This window comes from Canis lupus, chromosome 21 (genome assembly GCF_011100685.1).
Source record: "Canis lupus familiaris isolate Mischka breed German Shepherd chromosome 21, alternate assembly UU_Cfam_GSD_1.0, whole genome shotgun sequence".
NCBI lineage: Eukaryota > Metazoa > Chordata > Mammalia > Carnivora > Canidae > Canis > Canis lupus.
Window position 1 is genome coordinate 4,868,254 of NC_049242.1, and position 12,247 is coordinate 4,880,500.

The window sequence follows — 12,247 nt, forward strand, 5'->3', positions numbered from 1 at the left end:
CTTTATAACTTTCTTCATATAAATTGATCCTTAATGTTATGATTCATATCATTTCTCCGTTCAGAATCCTTTGCCTAAGGATGAATGATTCTGGTAATCCCACCCTATTTTTCTATAGTTGTCTCTTTTTTCCCCAGCATAAAGCCTTTCTTCACACCCTTTTGGTCACACTTAAATTACTTAATGTACCATGTTCTCTCTCAGTGCTGAAGTTTTGACCTTAGCATTTTTACATGCCTGAAATCCTATTCTCTGTCATTCTTTTTGTTGAAAGATAGCCATTCCTTTAGTAGTCTCTCAGATCATACCTGTTCCATAAAATCTTAAGTGAAGGACTTGCTATATTGTTCTTCTGCATCTTTATAATTTTATTGCAGTTATTTTTATCTCTTGTTTTCTATCAAATAAATACCTTGCATTTTTCTTAATATATGTTGGTATGTTCTACCCATGGATAATCTTCTGGAGAACAGGACCATTATTTTTCTACGTATCCATTTTAGCACAAAATATAGAATAATTCAGAATAGATTTTCATATAATTATTTTATAGATGTTCAATAAATTGTTGAATAACTATTCTGCCATCGTCACTTAGATATTTTATATGATTTTTACCTTTGTGAACCATTTTATAACACCAAATAAATATAGTTTGTACCATAAATGCATTCATTGTTGTAATCTGGTTATCATTATTGTATTCCTAATAACTTTTTTTGTAGAAGCTTAAGTGAAAATGGTACATGTTAGAAGACACGAAACAAGGAAAAATTCTAAAACTCAAGAGCGTGAGCAGAAATCTCGAGTGGATTGGAGGCGGACTAAAAGAAGTAGTATCTCACAGTTACTTGATAGTGACGAAGAGTTTGACAGTGAGGAAGAGCTTGACAGAGATGAAGAGTTTGATAGCAACGAAGAGCTTGACAGTGATGAAGAGCTTGACAGTAACAAGGGGTTTGATAGTAATAAAAAGCCGGAAAATGAGAGAGAACTTACATTAATTAAAGTTGAAAGCAAAGGTAGTAACTGTGAGCATCTCATGAACACTGGCAACAGTTCCACATATGAAGAAGAAGAAAACAAAAACAAACGTAGAAGTATTGACTTACCAGATCATGAAAAGCTTTTAAGTCAAGAGGATGATGATCTCAATAAACATACAGGACAAATAATAGAAGATGACATAGAAGAAGAACACATCAAACGAGGGAAGAGAAAAAGGATCTCCTCAGTTATGTATGACAGTGATGAGAGTGACGACAGTGATATCCTCGTTAGAAAAGTAGGTGTTAAACGTCCACGTAGAGTGGTTGAAGATGAATGTTCTTCAGTGGAGATGGAGCAAAAAAAACCTGAAAAAACTTTAGCTGCAAGAAAGCGAGAACAATTCCAGAAACTGAAAGAACTCTCAAAACAAAGATCTCGTCAGAGACGCAATAGTAGTAGAGATTTTGAGGTGTGTTATATTTTATTGGTTTTGTTACTGTTTATACATTTCCTTAAAGTGTTTAATTTTTATAAAAAAGTGCTGATTCCATTCTGTTTCTCAATTCTTGAATTTATTTTTTAGTTAAGTATCCTTAAACACATTTGATCGCACTGTTGTATCTAATATACTGTTTTATCATGAGCCTCAGTTTATCACTGTTTTAAAATTGAAAGACTGTTTGATATGGTCTTTCCTCTTTTTACCTTCTACTTATAATCTTAATGTCCAGTTTAAACACTTCATAGCATTTACCAAGGTATATTCTTCCTAATTCCAAAAGTTCAACATTTAACGTGACAAGACTTTTTTTTTTTTTTAAACATTACAATATGAAATTAATTCCCATGGATCATTGTTTTGGTCTCAGATTTAGTCTTTTAATTTCATATTCCATACTGACAATTTAAAGGTAAAAATTTACTGAAGGGTATATTTTAACTTAATTAGGACTCTGAAAAGGAATCCTGCCCAAGGAATGATGAAAATGATGATGAGGAGGAGGATGATTATGAATATGATGAAGATGGAGATGATTATATTATTGATGACTTTGTAGTTCAAGATGAGGAAGGTGATGAAGAGAATAAAAGCCAGCAAGGAGAAAAATTGACTACATCACAACTGAAATTAGTAAAACAGAATTCTCTTTGTAAGTTAATATCAAGAAAATGTTTTATCACTTGCTCTAATTATATTGAGTATCAAATCAGCCTTTTATTATCATGTTCTAAGTCATTGATTAGGAATTATGGTTTTATTTTTAGATAACTTTGTCACTCTGAAAATAGTTTATTCTAGTAGTTTCAGGAACCCTTTATACTCAAAAATTATTGAAGACCCCAGAGAGCTTTTTGTTTCTGTGGGTTATACCTATCAACGTTTACCATTGTAGAAATACAAAACAAATTTAAAATATATTTATTAATTGACTTAAACCAACATTAATAAGCTTGTTACACGTTAACATAAATAACATTTGTATTAAAAGTAACAATTTAAAATAAGAAAGTCATTGTTTTACATTTTAATAATTGTATTTAATATATAGCTTAATAGAAGGTAGCTAGGTTCTTATACCTGCTTTTGCATTCAGTGTATTTTGATGTTTTTGTTGAAGTAGATGAGAACAATTTTGTTCACATAGGTAGCTGGAAAAGGGAGAAAGATTTTAAAAGTATTTTCAAAATAATGTGGATATTCTTATTTGTCACTACACCCCAATTCAATAAGTGATTTTTAAAGTTAGTTGCAATATGGAATCTGAAACCATATAAATGATTTTTTAGTACTTACTTACATTGCATTCCATTAATCTGTCTTGTAGTTTGAATGGATCTTTTACCCATACATGACTTTATAGCATCATGCATTAGTCATTTGGAAAATACTGGTTCACTGGATTATGTAGATCTTCCAAATGTTGACATATTCCTTTATACAATACTTTTTAAATAACATTTGTTAATATTACCACTAATCTAATCAGAATTTTTTTAGGTATGGGGAAGCTATCAAGTTCACAGTAGTAGCAGATACAAATTTTCTAAAATTCTAATTTCTACTTAAAAATCTGTTTTTTTTAAGTCTGGTTTTTAAATCTATAGCAATGAGTTCTTGAAATCATAGTTCCCTTTGTTCTTTTTTTTTTAATATTTGACAAATGCTTCAATATCCATTGTTTATCAATCGTTTGTTCTATCTCTCCCTATCTATCTATCTATCTATCTATCTAGTCTATACCCAGTGTGGGTCTTGAACTCACAACCCCGAGATCATGAGTCACATGCTTGCAGTGCCTGGGTGGCACAGTCAGTTAAGCATCCAAGTTTTGGTTTTGTCTCAGGTCATGATCTCAGGGTTATGAGATCAAGCCTTATTACATTGGGCTCTGCTCTCAGCATGGAGTCTGCTTCAGTTTCTCTCTCTCTCTCTCTGTGTCTCTCTCGTGCTCCTGCTCTCTCTCTTTTTCCTCTCTCAAATAATTTTTTTTTAAAGAGTTTCATGCTCTACTGACTAAACCTCTCAAGTGCCCCTGTCAGTTGTTCTTTCAAGTAAACATGGTATTTCATGATCAATGAGGTTTTTTTCAGCTCCTAGCTGCATTTTTCCTCAAAGTATGATTGATCATACTGTGATGCAACATAGGTATTTAATGCATACTTCCCATTTCATCCCACTGAATACTAAAAAGATGTATGTTCAAGATTTAATAAAATTAATAGTTTTTACTACTTATCAAGGACACTGTTTAGTGAAAGTAGCTTTTTACTGAGTGTATAGCATTGATGACTACAGTAATTACTACTGGTCTTGGTGCTACTGCCGTGATTCATATTAGGGAGCCAGCTGCCCTACCCATAGTTATTTTTTGTATTATCAATGTCAACATGGTAAAAACAGCATGATTATCTTAATGTTATTACTTTGATCTCATAGATCCCCTTGAATGGACTTGGGGACTTTGGGTGTGTACAGACCACACTTTGAGAACCATTGGTTTTATCAGGCCTATTGAAGTGTCAGTGAAACTTATCAGACATTGGAAGTTAGAATTTTTATGTTTTCTTACAGTTAATAAAAACAAACACAAATAACCCTAACACTTTAGGGTATCTTAAAATATGTATTATTTTTCTAATCTCTATAGTTGTACATAAATTCAAAGATTATTTTTATGATCTACAACTCTGGTAGAAACAGGCTGTTATTTTTTTCTTCAAGAATGGATTCTTTCCAGTTTTTTTAAATGGTCGTATTTACTAAAACTATGCGTAACATGGTTCAATATCAATCTCATGATTTATAATAAAATAGTAGATTGAGGTATGAATTAAATTTCAAGAAATTTATCAGTTATAGAGATGCCAATGATAAGCATCTGTATTTCAAAAGTCAATGACTACTTTCCTTACATCAGTAGTCACTTGTTTGCCTGCTACCTGGACACTGAAATTTTAGGGAAAATCAGTTAGGACATATCCCCTCATTCTGGATTATAATATATTATAATTTATAATTATAAATATTTTAAATTAAAATTATAAATAGAATGTGAATATTTTCTCAGTGATACATACCCATGCTTTCTCCTGCTAATTAATGAAAATTAAAGTTTATTATTGTTTCTCTGTCCTACATCTATATGCTTTTATTTTTTTAAGGGACAATTTTAGATATACTGAAGAGTAGAAAGCACAGAGAATTCCTACATGACCCCTCTCGTATATAGGTTCCGTATAATTAACATTTTGCATTAGTTTGGTACATGTAAAATTGATGAGCCAATATTGATACAGCATTATTAACTGTAGTTTATATTTTATCTCAGGGCTCACTCTTTGTGTTATACATTCTATGGGTTTTGACAAATACATAATGATGCAATATCATACAGACTAGTTTCACTGTCCTCAAAATCTCCTGTGCTCTACTATTCATTTTTTGCACTCTCCGCTGAACTCCTGGCAACCACTGATCTTTTTAATGTTTCCATAGTTTTGCCTTTGCTAGAATGTTTTATAGTTGGAATTACACAGCATGTAACCCCTTTCAGACTGAATTTTTTCATTTAATAATATGCATTTAAGTTTCCTCAATTTCTTAAAGTGGCATGATAGATTATTTTTATCACTGAGTAATATTTCATTGTATGGACGTACAATTTGTTTATCCATTCACCTGCTGAAGGACATGTTGGTTGCTTTCAAGTTTTGGCAATTATGAATAAAGCTGCTATGCATATTGGTGTGCAGGTTTTCTATGAATACAAGTTTTCATCTCATTTGGGTAAATGCCAAGAAGCTCTATACTTGCTTTTACTGTTCAGCATCTCCACTCAGAGAGAGATGAATCTCATTTTTTATGCAGCACATTTTACCTTGCATGTTCTTAATTGCAGTTTCCGGTTTTATCCTTAAAGTTGTCTTTTCTCAACTTGTAGCCATATTCATACCTTTCCTCCCTTGAGTTAGTATGTTTCATTAAGCACTATTCAAAATTTTATCCTTTGTTCCAGTTTCCTATTAACTCTACAAAGCATTGTTGAGCTCTTGCACCCATCAATTCAGTGAAATTGCTCTCGTTAAAGTTAGTGATTACTTCCTATTTGCCAAAATGCTTTTCAGTACTTATGTTAACATGCTACTGTCATGGGCTTGGCCACCAACAATTAACCACTTTCTCTTTCAGAAAGTTCTCTTTTTGGCTTCTGTGGTACCATTCTATCTTGGCCTTCCCTTTATAATATTGCTTTCCTCTTTTTGCACTTGCTGTGTAAATATTGATGTTTCTAAAGGTCATCCTCAAACTCCCTTGTTTGTGCCTCAGGCAGTCTCTTCCCCATAAGTTTGGCTCAGTCTATGGGCAAAAACTGCCAAACTTTTATTTCCAGCACAGATTTCTCCAAAGCCCAAGTTACAGTTTTTCATCTTATTTAACATTTCCATCAGCATATCTTTCAGACACCTCAGACTCAGTATGTGTAAAACTAAATTATTGAGCAGTAACATAAAGGAGTTTTGGGGTCATGTAGAACTATTTTTTTTATTTTTTGGTTGTTGTGGCGGTTACACAACTTTATGCATTGTTCATAGAACTGTATACCAAAAAGAGTGAATTTTATGACATGTAGAAAAGTAAAACTCAATAAAGAGAGCCAAATATATGGGCATACCCACTTCCAAAAAATAACCTCAATGGTTAATCCACTTCACTTCTCTTTGCATTTCTCATACTCTTTAAAGTTGATGATACGATATAGGAACTCATTGTTAGTTGGATGGATGGATGATTAAGATAAGTGTATAGGCTAAAGGCTCTTGGGTCTATACTTCAAGACAGAGAAATGTTAGATGTGATAGAATTCTTTAAAGTCAGACGAAAACAACCCCACATATTTCAGTGATAATTTATGACTTGTTTTTAATATTTATCAATGTTTATGAATATAATAAAATTAAACATAAGGCAGTTTTCAGTTCAGTTCAATGTTCTAAAAATTGCTGTAGGTTAATTCTTACTCTTTAAAAAATATTTTTTTCTCATTAAAGTAATAACCTGTGTGATGAATAATGAACATTACACTGTGGCCTTAGTTAGGCTCTAATTGGGTTAATGTTCCTAAATTCATTCTCTTCCCAACTTCTCTAAGAACACTGACAACTACTGATAGTCAACATAAATGATCACAATTTGGAAAAAACATTTTCTAGTTCCAAATTCACTCCTCTGGTGAGAATTACAGTGAGTAGCCAATGCAGTTTTATCTTTTTGAAGAGAACAGTTCTACCTATAGGAAGACATTTTGTCAATTCCTCATTATCTGCCGTTTGGCTTTGAGAGATGTATCTATAACATCTCAAAATAGAATAGTTTCCTCTTCTGCTATACCTTTGAAGCAGTTGAAGACAATCATGGTCTTTTTTCCTTCTCATAAATCCCAGTATTTCTCTAAATTTATTTTGAGACTGCAGCTCCCAGAAAAGATATGATAAAAAGTGGAAGAAAAGACTAGCAGTGGTCCATTGTATTCCAGACCCATAATGTACCCACACTATAATACAATACGTGGGTAGTTATAACCTTCAGATTTGTGAATACTGATGATTATATTGTTTTTCAGTGCTCTATAATATGTTCAGAGTGACAGAGAAGAAAGTATAGACAGAAATGTACATCTCAGTCTACTAGTGCCTTGCTAGAGAAATACTTGCTAGAACACTGGAAATTAGATTAAAAGCAAACATTAACTTAGTCTCCATCTAGCAATGAAAAAGAATAATTCCATCAACATAACACAGAGTGTGCCTAGGAACGGTCTTGCAACCATTTACATTAAATATTAAATACTAGAACTCTCTTTTGGAGGATAAGTAAAAAGTGCCAGTGAAATCATATTGTGGCACAAGGGAAAGGTAACATTGCCCTGAAGACTCAGAAGAAAATGCCTATGAAAAGTGTTTCATTAAAGGAAACAGAAGAAAATTGTATAACACATTTGCTTTACAATCTGTGAAAAGGAATTAGGAAATCAAGGAGAGAACAATTTGAGGGGGAAATACAGCTAGCTAAGATAAGGATAAGTTGCTAGAAAATTAAAAATATGAAGTCAAGTAAAATCTCTATTGGAAAATGTAAACAATAGAATTAACAGTACAGAAAATCTCATCAGTGATATATAGATTAAACCTAAAAAGTCTTTCCAGCATTCTTCTACCATAGAGAAAAAAGAAAACAATTCTAAAGGTGAAGATGATACATAAAGGAATAGAAATAATTCTATTACACAAATTTCGGGGGCGGGGAGAAATACAGAACAAATGGACATTTAAAGGAAGAAAAATTCTATAGCTTTAGTGTGATATGTAAAAATTTGAATGTGCTAAGAGACATAGCATGTTTTTGGGTGGAAAAACATGGAGATATGATTTCAAAGGTATGATAGGAATATTGAGTTGCTGGACAGACACCCATTTCTTTAAGTTAAGGAGGTTCACATCCTAGTAAGTTGATGAAAATAGATTTGCACATAGGCATATGAAGGAAATACTTTTTCTAATTACAAAAATGAAGAAAATAGTATCTAGCCATCTATTTTAGACCTATAAAAATGGTTTAATTTAGGGGTGCCTGGCTGGCTGGTTCAGTCATCTAAGTGGCTGACTCTCGATTTTGCTTCAGGTCATGATCTCAGGGTTTTGAGATTGAGCCCTGTGTTGGACTCATGCTCAGTGTAGAGTCTGAGATTCTCTCTCTCCCCTCTCCCTGCCTCTCAATCCTCCCACACATACACTCTCTCAAATGATATCTTTTTTAAAAAATGGGTTGATAATATTGGTTCCACTAGTACGTCAAAAGAGAAAAACCCATGTCATAATTTTAATAGATTCTAAAAAGCATTTGATAAAATTCAATGCCCATGTTTGATTTAAAAACAAAAAGAAAGTCTTAAAAATTTGTAATATGAGTATTTTTCCTTTATATAACAAAGAATATTTTAAACTAAGAGACAATATATACTTCTAATGAAGCACTAGAGATACTGTCTTTAAGGAACAACACAGGGATGCCTGGGATGATTCAGTCGGTTGAGTGGCTCTTGGTGTCGACTCAGGTTATGATCATGAGATCAAGCCCCATGTGGAGCCCTGCCTGGAGCCCCACGTTGGGCTCTGTGCTCAGCACAGAGTCTGCTTGAAGATTCTCCCCTCTGCCCTCATGCGCATACTCTCCCTCACTCTCTAAAATAAAATAAAATAAATAAAGTAAAATCTTTAAAAAAAGACAAATATTTCCTCCTTTGTTCTAGATGTTTTGAACAATAATAATAAAAGAGGTAAAACCAGAATTTTTTTTTAAATATTTTATTTATTTATTCATGAGAGACACAGAGAGCGAGAGGCAGAGACACAGGCAGAGGGAGAAGCAGGCTCCATGCAGGGAGCCTGATGTGGGGCTCGATCCTGGGTCTCCAGAATCATGCCCTGGGCCGAAGGCAGGCGCTAAACCGCTGAGCCACCCAGGGATCCCGTAAAACCAGAAATTAACTTTGGAAAAGGAAAAGACATTATTTGAACATAATATGATTATACACACACACACACACACACACACACACACACACACAAGCTCTAAGTTTCTGACTCATTTAACCTGAGATACAAAGAGAAAGGATATGCATAGATTGAGAACAGGAGTCGATGCAGCATGTATTTCCATAGTTTCCTTATGTTCTTTCTCTCTCGGTTCTTGAAATAAACTTAGCACTCGCAAGACTCCATCCTTCACAGGGTTAGGGGAGAAAGCAGAGTCACTGCCCAGGAATTCTCAAACAGCATCTCCCTCTATCCAGCTCCGTGATGTGCTAGGAAGTTCATTTTCCTCAAATATATAAGACAATTTGACTCTTGGGTATTTGCAAAAGATCTCAGAAAGATAACCAGATTCACAATTAATATGTAAAATTTAAGAGATTCCTTGTGCCCATAAGAATAAATTAATAATTATTTAGAAGATATAATGAGGGACAATTCCATTTATAGTATCAAACAAAATGAAGTTCTTAGGCTTAATCTTAGAAAGAAAAGCATGGACTTTATAGGTAAAAGAATAAACTTTACTGTGAAATAGCAAAGAAAACATAGATGAAAGCAGAGACAGCATGTTTCTGGAAAGCAATAAATAGTACAAGAAATTATTTCTTCCGAAATTAACTCTTGGGGGAGGGGCAGCAAAGGGAGACAGAAGGAGAGAATCTAAAGCGACTCCAAGCCTAGCAAGGAGCCTGATGCTTGGCTCGATCTCACAACCCTGAGATCATGACCTGAGTCCCAGTCAAGAGCCTGACACTTAATCAATTGAGCCACCTAGGAGCCTATGACATTAACGTTTTGATTCAACTTTGCAAAACAATGTTAAGTTCACTTGGTAAAAAAATATGAGAATGAATAAAATTAGACAATAAACTAAATCAGAAGGACTTGCCCTACCAGGTATAAAAAGTTATAAGATTTCACTAAGTAAAGCTGTGTAGTACTACTATGAGAATGACAGCCAGATCATTAAGAAAGGTACATGGTGCCAAAACAAAGTCTTAGCATATATGTGAAATTAATATATGATAAAAGATAAAATCAATAGAATGACTAAATTACCCTGTGATTGAGTATGGGGAAATTAACTACCTCGGAAAAATTGAGTTATGCATAAACACAAATATTGTTGATTTTCTCCTGTATTCTTTTGCAATTTTTTTTATAATTGTAGAAGAAATTTTTTTTATAAGATTTTACTTATTTATTCATAAGAGACACACACAGAGAGACATAGACACAGGCAGAGGGAGAAGCAGGCTCCATGCAGGCAACCCGATGCAGGACTCAATCCTGGGACTCCAGGATTGTGGCCTGGGCTGAAGGCAGGCACTAAACCTCCGAGCCACCCAGGGATCCCCTGTAGAAGTAAATTTTAAACAATATTCCTAGGATGCTCCACAGAAGCTCATCCAATATGAGGTTTAGAACACTGAAAAAAGCTCTGGAGGAGTCTGAGCTCTAATCTTGATTCTTCCCTATTTAGTTGGATGACCTTGGGTAACTTATTTCATTACTGGGTCAGTTTTTAAATTTTTTAAATGAAAGATTTGAGGTGTGCCTGAGTGGCTCAGTTGGCTAAGTGTCCAACTCTTGATTTCGATTCAGGTCATAATCTCAGGGCTGTGATATCGAGCCAAACATCAGGCTCTTTGCTGGGCTTGGAGCCTGCTTAAGATTCTCTCTCTAAAAAAAATTATATTTATATTTATATTTATATTTATATTTATTTTTTATATTTATATTTATATTTATATTTATATTTATATTTATATTTGTAAAATGAAATGAGAGATTTGAATTATTTTCTCCAATTTCCAATCTAAGTCTAAAATTTCATGTTCTGAACTATATTATCAAACCTAACTACTATGAAGAAGAAATCTACCTAGGGGATAGTAGCATGAAATCTGGAATCAGACTACTGTGTTCCAGTGCTGGTTTCAGCGTTTACTAGCTGTGTAATCTTAGGGAAATTTTTTTATCCTTTTTGTATTTATTTCCTTAACTAAAAATAAACCAAGGGTATTGATTGTACGTCATAGGCTTGTATAGAGAAATACAGCAATGCATGTAAGTATATGAAAGAATGCCTGGCACATCCTTGCTCAATAAAATCTTTTTTTCAATTTGAGATGTGAGGAGCTTAATTCCTCCACCACCCATCTATACACTCAAGCACAATGACATTGAGACCTTCCTGACTCTTGTGAAGAGATTCTGATATCCATTGGTAGGAGAGAGATTCTGTGGTTAGGCAAAAACTCTCCACATGATTCTGATCCTCTGCCCTTTCTTTTTATTCCCAATTCTAAAGAAACACTGTCAAGGGTCTTTCAAAAAGAACAGCAGTTCTCAAACTCTACAGCAGGTTAGTGACATTGAGCATCAGCACAAAGACTGATAAAATCAGTGGGATAAAAAAATTCTATTTCAATTTATTTGATAGTTAAAACTTAGGAGCACAGGGGTGGAATTTTATGTTTTTTTTTTTTCTTCAACACGTGTTAATATTCCCAGAACATTTCCCCTTAATATAGTTTGGGTAGCGCTAGGTAGAGTTTAAATGCAGGTTAACACTCACAAATTAAATTATGTACCAAACTATATTATATTCAGAGGTTGATTAAAATATAGTCAAAATTGAATGCTATTGAAGTATTATTTCATTTTCCAGTTATATTCTACTGATTTAAAATATGTATATAAATGGCTGTGATCAGTTCTTTTGTAACTTACTATTGATCATATATAGGCCCTCTAAAGTCTAAGGGCCCTGGTGCAAATTATCTGCTGTTGTCATTTAATTTTATTTCTGCTTCACTTTGGATACTTTCATACTATAATAACATGTTTTCTCAAAAAAGAATGCATACTAAATATTTTTTCTGAAATCTAAAGAGTTACACAGCCCTTTTAGTAGCTAAAATATAAAGAAAAATGTTGCTCCAGGTTAAATCTCATCATTTTTTTTTTTTTTTTAATTTATGATAGTCACAGAGAGAGAGAGAGGCAGAGACACAGGCAGAGGGAGAAGCAGGCTCCATGCACCGGGAGCCTGACGTGGGACTCGATCCCGGGTCTCCAGGATGGCGCCCTGGGCCAAAGGCAGGCGCCAAACCGCTGCGCCACCCAGGGATCCCTCATCATTGTTTTATTTCAATGA

General features: G+C 33.8%; 1 protein-coding gene across 9 annotated transcripts in view; it reads left to right on the forward strand.

Moving 5' to 3' along the window:
• Positions 1-12,247, forward strand: part of CCDC82 (coiled-coil domain containing 82) — a 34,184-nt gene that overhangs the window by 4,405 nt on the left and 17,532 nt on the right. For all 9 annotated transcript variants that reach the window (XR_005375410.1, XM_038568221.1, XM_038568222.1 and 6 more), the window contains exons 2-3: positions 726-1,459; positions 1,940-2,141. Coding sequence is in view for 8 of the 9 variants with exons in the window: in XM_038568221.1 (XP_038424149.1) it covers positions 740-1,459; positions 1,940-2,141 (922 nt within the window). In the remaining variant the exon portion in view is untranslated. The remainder of the gene's footprint in view (positions 1-725; positions 1,460-1,939; positions 2,142-12,247) is intronic.